At 38.7% G+C, this 17,096-nt stretch overlaps 1 protein-coding gene across 4 annotated transcripts in view; it reads right to left on the bottom strand.

Annotated features, from left to right (window-relative positions):
- Window positions 1-17,096, bottom strand: part of CADPS2 (calcium dependent secretion activator 2) — a 506,811-nt gene that overhangs the window by 117,771 nt on the left and 371,944 nt on the right. For all 4 annotated transcript variants that reach the window (XM_075928806.2, XM_075928789.2, XM_075928797.2 and 1 more), the window contains exons 15-16: window positions 11,219-11,282; window positions 8,153-8,276 (exon numbers count right to left, since the gene is read on the bottom strand). In XM_075928806.2, the coding sequence (XP_075784921.1) occupies window positions 8,153-8,276; window positions 11,219-11,282 (188 nt within the window). The remainder of the gene's footprint in view (window positions 1-8,152; window positions 8,277-11,218; window positions 11,283-17,096) is intronic.

The raw sequence follows: 17,096 nt of genomic DNA, 5'->3' as shown, positions 1-17,096 counted from the left end.
CATTATAAAAATAAAGATTTTTAAAATCGAATTGAATTTTCACCATATACCATATGATGTTTCTGTTCCCCAAGGGAAAGAAGAACTGGAAAGCCCACTTCATAGCAGCTGTTTTTCTCACACCATCATTTGCATCAAGAGGGAGCCGCAGACACAGACCTCTTCACACAGCTTTTCCATCACCATCTGAATCTTCCTCTCAAATGGCAAGTGACCTCATCCTGGGAAAATCACCAAGGCAACCCCCCACACGGTTGCCAATATAGTTGATGTTGCAGCAGTGCTTCAAGGCTCCAAGAATCAAAGTTCTATTGTGCTAGGCACTGTACATATATGTAATAGAGACACTAAAAGGCACACATGCACACAGAAAATCAGCTCACTGCTCAAACAGACCACTCATCCAACACTTCTCTTTCACAGACACTATTTGTCCCACAATACAAGAGGAGGAGCAGGACCAAATCCCATTGATGCGCATCTTCTGCCCATTGTTGCAGGGAATAACTGTTGAGTTTGAAAACCACAGCTGGTCATCCCAATTTTCCAAAACAAAGTGACTCCAGCACACACACAGCTGCTTCCCTTGAATCAGAAGTGAGACTCCATCCAAGAGCACAGTATGGCAATACCAGCATTCACTATGTGAGCTGAATGAACTGTCATTGATGCTCAAGGTCAGCCATCTTTCAACTTGCCAGAAAGTTCTGCTCAAATTCCATCCAGTAGTTCACCAAGTGGCTCCTCCATTGCATAACTATTTCTCCCACAATACAGAGGAGCAGAACCAAATCATCATCCCATTGCTGCACATCTCCCACCCAATGTTACAAGGAATAACAAGGAGAGGCAACATGATCATGAACTGCCACCAGAAATGTGTAAAAGCTGGGGATAATACCAGTAACACGCAGTAAAACAGTTCCTAGAGTGTCTCCCTGTGACACACTAAATTAGAATATTTCCCAAAATGGTAGTGCTGTTTTCATGTTGTCAGGAATGAGGAACTGCAGCTGCACTTCTCTAGCCATCAGACAACCAATGAGAACTGCTGGGCTACCTGTTTGGCTAAGGCAGTCAGGTGACTTGCTCTTAAGTCCAATAGCTGTAAAGGATTAGCAACTGCTCGCTCACTGCCTCCCTGTGCTCAGCTCACTCCAAGCTGTGCTCCTGCCTTGCTCCTGTACTGCCCCCAGCCTCATTTTAGTCTAGTTCATGCCCTGTACCAGCCTTATCCTAGCCTTACTCCTATCTCATGACCAGCCCTGCTTCTCCCTTCCCTGACTCCAGGTAATCTGGGTCTGACCCTCAACTTCAACTCTGTCTCTATCCATGGCACTGTCAATCAATCAGACTCCGACCATTAGGATAACTCCCACTCTGACTATTAGGCATGACCACCCATGACTGGTCTTTTGAGACATGTAACAGCAGCAGCAGTATGGACACAAGTATACAGTTGTACACAGCATTATATCCATGTGCAGCACAGCAGAATGTGGACACTTGGAATGACTTCAGGAAGAACGCACAAGCATGTATATAGTCTAGTACTTGAATATGTGCACCAGTGTAGACATAATAAAAGACAAAAGAGAGGCAAAATGCAGTCCTGTTTCCCTTCACATTCAGATGCAGAAGATGCACTACTTCAGAAACAAAATTTGTTGACTGCCTCCATGTGATATCTGCAAGGCTAAGAAACCTAAGACACTTAGGGTATGTCTAGACTACAGGGTTTTGTCGACGGAAGTTTTGTCGACAGATACTGTCCACAAAACTTCTGTCGACACAGAGCGTCTAGACACATTCAGTTCCGTCGACAAAGCAAGCTGCTTTGTCGACAAAACCCTGTAGTCTAGACGCAACCCTACAGGCAATAACACCTTCTGTCGACAGAACTCTGTCGACAGAAGGTGTTATGCCTCGTAAAATGAGGTTTACCAGTGTCGACAAAACTGCTGAGTTCTGTCGACGTTATGTTGACAGAACTCAGCGGTAGTGTAGACGCAGGTATAGTTTTGTCGACAAAAGTCCACTTTTGTCGACAAAACTCAGTAGTCTAGACACACCCTTAGGGTGTGTCTAGACTACAGGGTTTTAAAACTATACCTGCGTCTACACTACCATCGAGTTCTGTCGACATAACTGCTGAGTTCTGTCCACATTTTGTCGACAGTGGTAAACCTCATTCTACGAGGAATAATGCCTTTTGTTGACAGAGTTCTGTCGACAGAAGGCATTATTGCATCTACACTGTCCTTTGCATCTACCTTCTATGTTGACAGAGCGGCTTGCTTTGTCAACAGAACTGGATGTAGTCTAGACGCTCTTTGTGAACAGAAGCTTTGTCGACAGTATCTGTCGACAAAGCCTGTAGTTTAGACGTACCCTTAAGAGCTACAGTCCAGAGGAAGAGTGCTGAGTTCCTAGAGGAACAGACAGACCCACTACCTAGCATGCTGCCAGAATCTCCAAGATTCATCACACCTGGGGAAATCAGTGTCCACATAAACAGAACTATGATTACAATAGAATCTGTTCTTTGGTGCTTCATAGAATCATAGAACACTAGAACTGGAAGGCACCTTGAGAGGTTGAGTCCAGTCCCCTGCCCTCATGGCAGGACTAAGTACCATTTAGACCATTTCTGATAGATTTCTATTTAACTTACTCTTAAATATCTCCAGAGATGGAGATTCCACAACCTTCTTAGGCAACTTATTCCAGTGTTTAACCACCCTGACAGTTAGGAAATTTTTCCTAATGTCCAACCTAAACCTCCCTTGTGATATCCATGTGTTTCTCAAAGGGAAACCCACACCCAATATTGCCAATCCTTAGGCCTTGTCTACACCAATCCTTGCTGTCGATCTAATCTATGTGACTTCAGCTACATAAATGGCGTAATTGAAGTCGACGTACTTATCATGGCTACTTCTGTGGAGCAAGGTTAGCAGGGGCTACTCTCCTGTCAACTCCAGCTACTCTTCTCATCCTGGTCAAGTACTAGAGTGGACAGGAAAGCATCAAAAATCTATTTATCACATCTAAAAAGATGTGATAAATGGATGGCTTGTGGATTGATTACTGCAGCATCAGTCTACCATGTAGTGGAGACAAGCTCTAAGAGTATCCAAAACACCATTGGTGAGGCCCCCCAAAAGTCATGAGTTCACCTTACCATTTTTTATTTTTTTGAAATACACATTTTGGGTTCTCTTTATTTCCCTTTTGGTGGCTTTGCTTGAGCCTTTACAGTTTGTATTTTCAGCTTTTCTCTGTAGCCATAAGCAGATTTTTAAAAAAAATGAAAACTGGGATTAGAACAAAACTGCCTAGATTCAAGAGCTGTATCTTTAAGAAAAAATGCAGAATTCACAAGATTCATTATATAACTGCAAGAGTTGGTAGCACCATACTCTTAGCCAGACATGTGCTGAGCCTCAATTTTAGATTAGGCATGAACAGTGAAGATTTAACAAACATTTCTATTCTACCACTTTATTTAGAAAATAATAATGGTCTTTTTCCATTCCCAATAGGAGAGTGTCTCAACAAGGTTTCTGTTTCTAGTTCAAGTTCCTGGACCTGATTTTAAAAGCCATCAATAGGTCAGGACCCAGGTCTACCAGGAACCACATCTCCATCCGTGACCTCTCAAGACAGCTGCTCTCCTCTTTAATACTGCAGTTTACAAAGATCTGAATAAAATGCGAGACTGAAATATGGTGTTCTTAACTGAGAGCATTTGACTGGGGAACTAGTTTTGAAAGGAGATTAAACTAATCCAATCTGACCATTTTTAGGGCATGCAGTGTGTATGGGTGTGCAAGCACACCATCCCTCCCAATAAACAAACAAACTGGAGTTCATGGGACACCCATTGGGATGGTAATGGACAGACATTGCAGAAAACACCAGAATATAGAGAGTTCATCTGGACCAATTAAAATAAGCTAATCAATTTCACTGCTGTTTTTAATAAGTTTCATATTGTGATTCTTCTAATATTTCAACCACAAACAATGGAAGAGAATAACCATTTTCACCGCAAATCTTTTCCCCTATTTTTTAAAGTTTTATTGTGAGTGAAATTGTTTTCATAGGGCAAAACATTAAGGTCCTTACTCAGGCCATCTATTAATTTCAATGGTGAGAGAGCTGAGTAGAGACATATGGCCAAATTCAGGATTAAGCCTATTATATTTCATAAAAACGTATACTAAGGAAACCTAAAATTTTGGTTTCAAGTAATTTGACAATGTCCCTTTAATTAAAAATTTAGACACAAATTTAGACTGAAAGAAGCTATTAAGGAATTCCTCTGTGTATATTACTCAATTACAAAATGTTTGAAGAATGTTGTCCTCAAAACTGTATCAAACTCCACGAATTACAGAATTTCACAATTATCTAGAATGTTAATAAAAAATCAAACACGTGTTTTACTATATGCACACAATGCATGGACTATCGTCCAAGCACAACTTTAATTGTAATATACTTTTGTGTTGTGGTCAAAATTCTTCAATTGTTTAAATAATCTAATAAACTAAATTTAAATATAACACACTGAAAGCAATGGTACCATCATGCATGTACATAAACAGTAATCACCTGAATCCTTCTCTGCTGTTGCTAAAGCATAAGAAAAAAAAATGTAAGACACCATCAGAGAAACATACAATGCTAAATTGTATCAAACCGAACAAATATTAAATTAGGCATTTTAGTATTCATCTATAGAAAATTGACTGACTTTTCTATATGCATACTGAATACTACACTTGTTGCTCTACAAATAAAAACCAGACAACCACAAATTAGTTTTTTTAAAATCCGGCACTAAAAACTTTGTATTAAAATTCAGTATCATTTAACAATTCAAAAAAAGTATCACATGCTATTCGTTCAAACATAGATAAAACATTAATAATGCTATTTTGAACAGACTTCCTTCTTTGGTAATGAAGAGATATGTGGGGAAAGGAGGTAGAAAAATTGGGAAATGAAAGAGGATTAAAATAATCTGAACTCATGTTGAAATTTTGTTGATAATGGCGTATTTTCTATTTTCAGCATGTATTTAAATGTATAGTACATTTCCATTCCAAATTCTGATGTAACATCTATTTTTTCTAACCTCAGAGTGTCCTGTTTGAGTTTTCATAGATCACCTGACTTTTTTCATTGAGGGTAGAATGCATGTGTGTTTGTTGATTTGTTACTCTCATCTGATTACATTTTAGAAACAGTTCTTTTTCTAGTTTATGCCTAATGACAGAGTCTAAATATCCATCCCATATTGTACTCGGGAAATAGGTGACAGAAAAAATAGTAAAATACAAAATAAGAATACTATATGTTACTATTGATAATCATCTTTGTAGCTTTATTCTGTATTTCATTGTAATTGACTTCAGCCAATATAACCATGAGAGCATGCATGACTAACTGAAGCTGGTTTTATGACTATAGAAATATCAGTTCATTAGACATCAGTGCCAAGCCCAAAATCACATTTGGGGATGTCATGAATGTGATACAGTTTACACAATGCTTAGGTGCTTACCACTGTCTAATACAGGGAGTAAGGAAGTAATAAAAATAGCAATACTAATTATTGTGGGGAGCCAGAACTACATTTCAGTTCATGAAGACAGATCAGAATTGCTATTAATCTGAAGGGACAAAACTCAAGCTATTGGACAAGGTATTTACCAAATAGGTTTTGGTACCAACAGAGAGTTAGAACATGTAGGGCACGTCTACACAGCAGGACTAAAGCCGAAATAAGCTACGCAACTTAAGCTATGCAATTGACATAGTTTAAGACGAAATAGTTTATTCTGTCTACACATCAGGAAGTCTAAGAAAGGGCACTCTTCCTTCAACTTCCCTTTCTTCTCATACAATGAGGGTACAGGAGTCAGAGCATGAAGTCCTCCAGCCCAACTTTATTTCGACATTATGTCAAAATAGCTGCTTGTAGTATAGATGTGGACTTCGTTATTTCAGAATAACTGGTATTATTCTGAAATAACGCTGCTGTGTAGACATAGCCGTAATGACTTCATTGTTGGACAAGAAAGATACAGGTCTAAAACTGAAAGTTGAACTGTATTTGTGTATAAAATATTGTTGTGCATAAAATATTGCTATCATGAAGTTGTACTCTCTCTTGTTCTTTAAAAAAAATTGCCGTCTTGATGTTACATATTTGTGTACATATAAGACCATTTTAAAAATGGATTTCTATAACTGGGGTTTTCCATTACAGACCTTGCATTTAGAACAAGTTAACATCAGATGGGGGCAATAAACCACAAATAATATATGGAGATATACCATCTCACAGAACTGGAAGGGACCTTGAGAGGTCATCGAGTCCAGTCCCCTGCCCTCACTGCAGGACCAAGTACCATCCCTGACAGATTTAAACAAACAAATTCACTTAAGTCAAAATATACAATGGGCCAAATTTCCCCCTTGGATGCTCACATGGAATTCCGGCTCATGTCAGTGGGAACTATATGTGTGCTTGAAACTGTAGAATGTATCTTTAGGAGAATTATATTCCCACACTTTTCCAGAATAAAATTCAGAACACCTGTGCAATGTTTTTTTTTTAATTGTAAATAAATTGTTTCTACAACCAGCTTAAAATCAGTCAGTTTCTAAATCTCTTACAGGCTTTGGTGATGTCTATTTTTTAAATTTTTATATTTATTATTTTAACAGGTTTGCTAAAAACTCAAGATTACTGAACAGCAGAAGTCCCCGTTATGAGTATGCATATTATCAAAGCTAAGGGAGAAGAGGTATCTTGGCTCTCTCTCTCAAAAAACTAACTAATATTCATCCTTTCTTTAACACAATGTGATATCATAATTAATGATGATAAACTGGTTACTAAGGTGGCTTCATGTTGTTACTGCTGTTATATAATATTGGTTGCTATAGTGATGAGATAGCTTTTTCCTCTTTTTTTTGTTAATCACTCCTGAGATTGGTTAACTCATGTTTGTCAGTGAGTTTGACCAGAGCCGGAATAAGAAAAATTCATTATACTTCTACAAACACTGGCCTCTTTCCATTTTACTGGATTTTGATATCTTAATTCCAGATTGTTACTAAAACTATATTAAAATAGATTTTCATCTGTAGTAATAACATATGACTCTTATTGTGTCATGGTTTTTCTTCTGCTAAATTAACTCATCTACTGTCTATATTTTCTTTAAAATGATCTTTATACCTTTTCTCCTAATCCTGAAGTTAACTCTGTGTCATTATACAATGGATAACTGGTACGTGGTTTTTCTTATGCTTTCTAAAAACAACTGTATTGCATTTATTACTTTATAAACTTTCCTAATGTTATGACTTACTGTAATACAAGCTTTATATTGAACAATAACACAGCACATCATAAACTACTCCATGACTAGAAACAATTAGGATGAGTCTCATTACCACAAATTTACACAAATGTTTAATAAAGAAAAATTCCAGATCATCATGAGATTTAATATTTACTTCTTTTACTGTGTTTATAAATAATTTAAAGATAATTGATATTTCACCAGTTTACTGTTACATTTCACTATATATATATATATATATATATATATATATATATATATATATATATATATATATATACACACACACACACACACACACCACAAATTTCCCATTTCTGACTGACAACAAACAAAATTACTCTGTTATTTACCTACTTGTGAAAGATATTTATAAGGGTTCTATAACTTTGGTGTTCAAGTCTCATGGCTCTGTTATTGCCAATATGGCAAGCACATACTGCCAATAATTTAATTATTAGGAATACTTAGAGAAATTAAAAATAAGCCATGAACACACATTTAGGCTCAAAGAAAATCAAATAAGAACAAAGGATAACTTAAACATGAAGTCTGGATCTTTCATACAGCAGGGTCCCAGGAGGCATATTAAAGCAATGAATAGGAAAAAGCTCTATAGTTCACCAGCTGAGATTTTAATGAGACATTTCCCCTTGCTGTGGTACAGGTTTGTTCAGGAAAGGGAAAAGGCTGCTCACAGAATATTCAGTTAATAGGCATTGCTGGCTTTTACAGCCACTTTGGCAGTTGATCACTGTACTAACCTTCTATTTTGGCATATTCTGTAAGTCGAGTGTAATTGATCAACGCAGCTTTCTCCAGACATTTTCTAACCACTTTCTTCACCTCTTCTGCTGGTATGGGTGTGGCAATATCTTTCATTAAAACCTATCCCAGAGATAAACATTCACACACTGGTTACACACATTACCTAAAGCCCAAGAGAAAAATCTGAATGTACATGAGAGACTATTTCAGATTTGCTAATAAATGCAGAATTCAAAGAGGCATTTCAGTATTTGGAAGACTTGGTTAATAAACTACCTATTTGCTTCTGGAGACTTGAGTTCAAACCTCCATTTATGCTGCATTAATTTGATAGCTTCATTAGTGTTCTCATTTATGCACATTATAAGATCACTCCTACAATGTTGCCCTAGTCAGCATGATTGTCAGTTTCTGTTCTAGCAAGAGCCAAGACTGATGGAATACCCTAAGAGTTGAAGGTTAGATTAAGGTACACAGCTAGAGACATGGTTAGAGAAATTTGTGGAGCACCTATTTGTGTTATGCTAAGCCTTTGCCAGTGAAATTTATCCAAAATTTTTATAAACATAACATTAATTGACAGATGAAAAAAATAAAAAAAAGGAAGAACACAGCATTTAGACTTGTCATTACTATTTTCTTCCTGCATATGCTTATTAAAATTAAGCAGATCTAATTTGTGAAAAAGTACTAGCTAGTTTAGACAGCACAAGTACTAGTCTTTCACTGAATCTTTGGAGTACTGAGAAGCTAGATCATATAGCGTCTTTCAAAAAAACCCTGAAGCTTCCCCCCCCCCCCCCAGCAACTAGTCTTCCAGCATTTAAAATGTAGTAACCAGAATAAAATGGGCTGGGGATGAAATCCTCACCCTCTCTGAAGTTAACATACGCACTGCAATCTTTACGAGAGTGAGTCTTTGTTTGGCTAGCTGGAAAGAAAAAGAGCATTGTCCCTCTACAGGCTCCTTAACAGCAGGTGGTAAGAAGGGGGAAGCTTTACAGGAATGGTCAGGAAGGGTAAGAAGCAGAAGGAAACATGTCAGAATACTGCATTTCCCTTTCTCCTGACCAGAAAACAGGTAGAGCTATTTATAATCCAGGCAGCAGTGGAGGGGTCCTCTTTATTCAGATTGTGCTGGCTGGAACAGCTTGGGGCTTTTTGCCTTTCCCACTGCTGGTCTGGGAGGTAGAGTGAGGTAGGGAGTTTATTTAAAATGTTGCAACTTAATTCATAAAACATGTGGCAGATGATCAGTGCAGGTGCTGGGTATAGAAGGGATAAAGTTACTGGATAAAATACACGGGAAAAAGATTTGCAGGAAAGCATCCCTCATGGGAACTGGGTAATGGAGGTTTGGGTCTCCTACAATCTCCTCACTAGGAACTGACCCCCTCTTTTTCTTGATTCCTCCCCTTTAAGGAAACTAGGATGTGGCTCCTGTGACTGGATCAGCAGGGAGCCAACCCTTCCTCCTTGCACAGTATTTATTGCAGGGTATCTGTAGATACTTTAAGTGAATAAAACTGTGGACTAGTTAAACCACATCTTTGGCCTTCTGTCTCTTTTGGTGTGGACAACTGAATCTTTGCCAGGGTCTTCCATGTCACTCAATCTTTACTGGTATGTTGGCTCAAATTATAAATAAAATATGTAAAATACACAAAAATATTAATTATTTTTCCAATGTCTAGAAAAATTTAATCGGTTGAACAAATTAAAGATTTTTCTTATATACACTTTAGCACTAAAATTTCAATACGGATTAATCAAGACTATTATAAATTAGGTGAATTGGTCATGGAGAATTTAGGATGTAAATCTTGATATTTATAACTTCCTCGAAGATAATAGTAAGAGACTCTGACATCTTCCCATCTTTAATACTATATTAATAATTCAATACAGCTAATAAATTGCTTTAATATTTCACTTGCATCTCAATTTTGCTATTTAAAATTTTCTAATTTGTACTTTGCTGCTTGTAGTTAGCTGTGACCAAAATTCAGTTCTGATTTTACATGATTACATTATTCTAGATGTGATATTTAATCAAGGCCTGTATTCTAGACAGGTTTCAAAGTTTCCAAAAGCAAATATAAAAAACCCAGGGTTCCAGGTATGCATGCAGAGCTGACACTTGCACATGTAAATTTACTTTCTGCTTCCTCAGGTGCAGCTATGCACATTTTTTGCAGTCAGGTTTGAAAACCTGGCCATTTGTAACAACAGGAAGACAAACTCAAAATGTTGCTTTCACATAACAGATTTCTAAACAATTAAGAAGATATTATATAAAGTTAATTTTAAAACAAAATGGACAGATAGAATCAAACTCACCACTGGTATAGACCCTGGCAGAGGGCTTTCAAGGCAGACACTCTGCCAAGGGAGTTTCAGTGGCACTAGTTTCATGTTGGGAGTGGAGCTACAGGGAGAGCTGTCACCTAAATGCTGGGCAGTGCTAGACACGACAGGGCATTGTGTGGGTGGCCATGCAATGCTTTCTTTAGCTAATTCTTTCAGCAGCCTCCTGCTGACAAGGTTCCTATGGAGCTATTGCCTGAATGTAAAGCTCCTCTTTCTCTAGGATGCTGCTAATATTTCTTGTCCTTCCTATGGACCAATGCAGGGGATTTGAAGACCAGGGTTCATTTCTATCTCCCCCTCACAATTTAGCTAATTCTAGCCCTTTGCCTTTTCTTCTTGAGTTGACTTCAGTTTAGCTCTAAATACTTATTTCAATTTTGTGAAGTTTTCTTTAAGTTACATTTCAGATAGCATGTAACCAAGATTCATCACAAGCACCATCATTTGATAGATTGTGCTGAATAACCACCATTTATAAAGAAATAGGGGACCACTGAAGTAACTTCAGGGAAATTCCTGTAATTATGTTCTAGATTGGGCTCCTGTCGTCATGGTTGGAAAATATTGCAGTGCATAAACAAAACCGGTAGTACAGTATCTAAACAGAAGTCATATAACCTCACTGTTGCAGTTATAATATAACACATAGTCTAAGTAGTCCAGCAGCATTAAAACAAATTTAAAAAACATACCCTTTCAAGTAATGAAAGTGTGGCTTTTAACGCTCCTTCTGGACGTCCAAAAGGGAAACAGTATCTTAAAACAAAAACCAAAGATCACATTAAGAGTGTAATTTTAAATTAAAAATGTTATTTTACATGTAGTATGCATGTATCATTCCAATAATTTACTTCAAAAGAAGGTACACGTATATCGTATATTTATAAGATACCTCAACCTTTTTTTTATTATCTAATATATGGAGTAAAAGTATTTGAAATCAAAACAACTCCTGGCTCAGTCCCAAGATTCTGAAAGTCCAAAAAGTAAAGGCACTTGTCATAGGGATTAAACTATGAAGGGTATTTACAAATATATTCTGAGTTTGTTCTTAGAGGAATCATGGTGTTGAGAAGGGGTTTCATTTCTGATTTTAGCAGACATCAGTCAGAAACTGTAAAATAGCATTTTATCTGTTCTGTCCTCCTTTAATATCAGTTTAACATTCAGAAGAAAATCTTTTATATCTAACATTTTAAAATTATTAATGCTAAAATGAGTGAACATTTCCTTTAATTTTTCCTCTTTTGTTATAACAATATTACATATGAAAGCATTATAAACTGGGTTTTACTAGAAGATCCCCAGGACACAAACTTCTTATGTCTCAGAGTATTCACCACACTTTTGGTGCTTAACTAATTTTTTAAAAACCCATTAATTCGATAGATTTGAAAAAAAAAAAAAAACCCTGCCATTCCTTCAAGTCTGCAGTATTCAGATCATCAGACCCTCTTCCTAATCTTATCGATGAAATCTGTATTTTGCTAGGATATCCCCAATTAAAAAAAAAAGGGATTTTCTACTTTGTTGGGATTATTTGTATGAAACTACATTTCTTTTAATATTATTATTATTTAATGAGAATGGTTGCTTCATTTTCTAACATTGTTTTACCAACAATAAAAGGATTCAGACCAATGAGTTTTAGCAATCACTTTGGGCATTCTATAATAAAGCCCTGAAAATGAGGTCAGACAAATCTTTTCAGCAGACACAGTGCCAGTATACTATCTCCTTCATTCTGCTTGTTTCGTATTGTTCTGTCAGCAACTCTTGAGGGCATTAACAAATTAGCAAAACAGATTTAATCCTTAGCCTTAATCCACCTTTAAATAAAATACAAATTTGGCTGTTGTATTTGCCTCCACCTCCTTAAACCATCTCAGTATATTTGCATAATCCATGCATTGTCTTTTCTATTGTTTACTCCTATTAACCTGTAGGTGACATAGTTTATGAATAAATGTTATTGATCCCTGGATTACATTTAGCATTTCAAATCAAGAGATCCCACTGAGTATGTTCTTAAGTGTTGCTTCCTTCATATTATATGTCAATAATGTAACATTTCTAACATGCAATGTAATCCTGTGTCAACACTGAAAACAATCTACGTATACAGAGACGTAATTAATATTTTTCAGTATTAAGGCTACAAAAGTTTCCATTACAACCATCTATTTTTGTTCAATAATACTTTTCCAAATGCTCACTTAATCAGCTACATTTTTCCATGCTTTGTCTTGACCAAAAGGTGAATGTTTTAGGAGAGTTTGAAGAAATGTCAGCTATTTTTAAGTTATGGGGTAGAAGAAAAAAAGAATGGTTACTTATCCACAGTAAATGTGGTTCTTTGAGTTATGTTCTTCACATGGATTCCACTCTTGGTAGGCATGTGCCCTACATAAACGAGATGGGATTATTTGGCCAATAATGTTCATTGGGGCTGCACTTGAGCCCTATATATTCTCTTGTTCCTCCACCTGCAGGCATGCAGGGTAATGCAAGACCAACCATCCTGCATTTCCATTGTCAATCCCAATCCCAGTAGAATTCTGTTGTAGAAGAGCAAAAGGGTGGAATCCAGGTGAACATCATCTCTCAAAGAACCACATCTACCATAGGGTAAGTAACTCTTCTTTCTTCTTTGAGTGTGTGGCCACACAGAGTCTGCTCTTAGTGAGTGATGGGAGTCCTACCTAAACTGCTTACAGGACAGCTCTTCCCTAAGCAAAAACTAGTCTGGAGGTTCTACCTAAGAATAGTGGCTTGTCACTGTGCAGGACAAGCTCCTTGTAGCTGTGTATAAATTTCAGGAACACGCACGTTCTCCAAATAGGCAGCAGAGGCTGCGTAGGCGCTAGTGGATCAAGCTCTAATGTGTCTAGGTGGATCTAATCTGGCTAACTCATTACATGCCCTTACACAGTATGTGCAGCCTGTCAGGACGTGTGCACAATGAACTGTCCCTTCGATATGATAGTGTTCGTCTATAGCTGATGTTCTTGATGTTCTCATAACTCCGGTCATCTGAAGAAGTGGGCTGTGCCCACGAAAGTCATACCACCATCTACATGTTTTGTTAGTCTATAAAGTGCTACCAGACCATTTTGTTTTTTTTTTCTGTAACAGACTAACTCAGCTACCCCATGAAAGTTCTTGAGATAGTTTGCACACTAAATGAGACTAGGGATGCAAATGGTTAATCAGTGAATTGATTACGGCTGGAGCAGCTCTTTGCCTGCCCCAGACAGGGGCTGTTCCAACCCTGTGGGGCCTACTACAGGCAGGGGCTGCTTCCTCCAGCCACCTGGAGCAACACCTGTCTATGGTGTGCCTGTCTCCTCCTCCTCCCCACACAGGTGACACATTGGCTCCCTGGGAGTTAGGATTATTTAAGCTTCATACTGCAGAGCCCACAGCATGTGTAAGTGTATAACCACTAGGATTTTTAGTGGTTACATTTTTAAACAACTTTTTATATCCCTAATTCATAACATTGTATTTGTCAGAACTTGGAAATTAGCCACATGTGCCATCAAATGAATAGACTTTTCATCCAAACAAATCCAGTTTCTTTGGGGTGCTCTCCCTAATACAGAATTAGAAGCATTCTGTTACTTCAATATCTCTTGGAAAGCAGCTACCAGAAGACCCTGAAATGGATTTGATATCTCGTCATCTCATTTCACTGTGGTTAAAATGAATGCTTGTATACACCACAAGATTTCTCAAGTGTAAACAGTGCCTCATTTATAGACACAGGAAGCCTATCAGTCAGAGAAAGGTGCAAGATATGCAGGAGTTTGAGATGCTTTTCCTGCACTACTTCTAGACATATCTAGACTCTCTCCATATGTTTAATGAAGTTGTCTTGAAGATATTGAGAGACCTGTTGTCTTGCTGTGAGAGGATGAGGAGATCACAATTGGGACAAATTATTCTTCCCTTTGTAGATGTTGATTCTCACTGGCTTCCACTTCCTATTTCTTCAGGACTGGAGGCTGCACTAGCAGACTTTGGTGAGGAAAATCTAAACCTAGAAGGAACTAATGATGTATGTTTGCCTGAATACACCTGAAGTCCACGGAGTGTCCAGTGGGGCTAGGGCTGATCTGAGTATGACAGACACGGGGGAACTATAAGGTTGTTTCTTGTGAGATCTTTTCCTTGAGTAGTCGCTTCCTGACTCTTATTGTGCTAATCAATCAGTGAAAAATGGGTGAGTAGGAGATAAGTCCCTATTATGTCCCCTAAGGGATAAAAGAATATACCTCTTCCAAAGAAGGGGCTGTCCTGTCACAGACGCCCTGGTTCTACTATGCTCACTCAGCTGATAGAGCAGGGCTACTCAATACATGGCCCGTGGGCTGTGACCCATTTGTTTGTGGCCTGCAGTGTGGTTTGGGTTTACATGTGGCTCAACACATTGCACGCGGGTGGGATCCTTTGAATGTGGCCTCCATTGGGAACATGCTCCACAACGGCGAGGTGTCTTCCCAGATGGGGTGCGCATTGAAAGATGCAAGCAGACAGGCTGGCTGGAACAGACAGGTACAGGGTGTTCGCATTTATAGTCCCCGGGAGGAGGTGCCAGGAGCACCGGGGCATTGTGTGAAAAAATGCTATTTGCATATATACTTGCATGTATATGCAACCAAACTTAAGTGTGCTGTGAGTATCACTGTGGCTCCCGGGGCTTCCAAAGTTGAGTAGCCCTGTGATAGAGCAAGATTTGGCAAGTTTCAGCATTTGACTCATCAGAGTAATCCCCTGGGATACTGCGAGGCATTTTGTTCACATTGAGCATCCACTGGCATGAATCCCTGCCCCCCACACCAACTCCCAATGACCATGGTTTACTGTTTCTGGCCACTGGAAGCCGAGGGAAGTGGTGCGGGCAATAGGGATGTATTGGCTGCTGTTTCCTGCAGTTCCCATTGGCTGGGAATGGTGAATTGCAGCCAATGACAGATGCAGGAGGCCTTACCTGTGCACGGGTAATGTAAACAAAATGTTTTGCAGCCCACCAGTAGATTACACTGATGTGATCAGCCAAAGGTTGCTGATCCCTATGACAGAGAATGAAACTGATATTGGAAATTCTTCTTTTAGTTGCTGGACAAACTCAATAGCTGATGGCTTAGTTATCACTCCCCACAACCTCCCAGGAAGAGGAGACTAGTGCCATGTTTACAGATAAATCACTCAGTACAGGATATCTCTTGGGTATCAATACATTAGTTATTGACATTCTGGGCACCAAGGAACACTCTTCAGAGGTTGCTTGTGTAGAAGTGTCAAAGATTGCAGGATCACACCAAGAGAGATGTAGTATGCAGGTTCTGTGGATATCACCAGTGCTTTCTTAATCCAAACTGGAATGGTGGGTGATAACTGGGACCTGTTAGTCTATATAAGCCTGGGAGGTCAGGGTGAGACCTGTTCTCACCAGGGCTCTCATAAGGAGGGACCAAAGTGAGGCAAGAGGTCCAGCTGGGTCCCTCCTTTTGGTGTCTGAGGAGTTTGCATAGAGCACTCCAGAAGGAACAATTTCAGGTGGCCTTCTCTAGCTTTCTAAATCCACTGAAAGAAGGAATGACACATGGCACATCACTTAGGAATATATCCCTCTCCTAAACAAATTAGGCACCTAGAGTGCATATCAGTAAATGCCACTGAAGCTTCACGTGTGAGGCAGGTTTTAAGTCCCAGAGATTTTCTCTTGAGACATTCTGCTAGAACACCTGTTCCAGCTTAAATCCAGAACCTGACTAAAATAAGAAAATGTCTCTCTTTTTTAATGCATGTGTGTGTTGTCAACAGGTACCTACATTAACAAATAACTAACATTAGCTAGCACAATGTGAAAAGAACCTGGCAGAGACATCAGGGATTCCATTTTGCTGTCATGAATGGTAAAAAAGAACTGAGGATTGGTTGGGCCTGGTCTGCTCTTTATGCCCTTAACTGCAGTGGAGATACTAGGGCATCTAGGTCTCAGGCCTGCTTCAGTGGACACTATAGGCTAAAAGAATCTGGTCTTGTTTGCATGGGGTATATGTGGATCAACAGTGGAATCCCTGTAGATGATCACTTGAAGAAATACCTTTCCTTTGTGATTGAATTCTGAATCAAGATTTTGAACTGGGCAACAACAAAAAAGGCAAAACTTTGAAACTCAGCATGGAGAAACTTTTCATTGAGGACTAGGGAGGAGGGTTTTTGCTCGACATGGAGGAAAATGTATAAACATATAAAGGTTTGTAAAGAAAGAGATTCCCCCACAAATATTTCCAATCAGGAAATAGAGATTTGCATATGAGATCTGATTAGCTCAAAGGTTAAAAAATAGGTTTAACTTAAGTTGGCTGCAATCAGAGCACTCAGTCTGCAGATGGGTTATATGAGGGGTGGGAAAAAGGGCCTCTGCAGGCTGGATCCAGCCCACCAAACAGGTTGATCCAGCCCCCAGAGACCCTGCTGCTCCCTTGCTCCTGGGTCAATTAGGACCTGGGGTTGGGAGGAGCACACAAAGTTTCTTCCACTCTGACCCCACCCTGCAAG

This window comes from Pelodiscus sinensis, chromosome 1 (assembly GCF_052426305.1).
Source record: "Pelodiscus sinensis isolate ZL-2025 chromosome 1, ASM5242630v1, whole genome shotgun sequence".
Taxonomy (NCBI): domain Eukaryota; kingdom Metazoa; phylum Chordata; order Testudines; family Trionychidae; genus Pelodiscus; species Pelodiscus sinensis.
The sequence above is the reverse complement of the archived record's forward strand: the minus strand, read 5'-3'. Positions and strand labels throughout refer to the sequence as shown.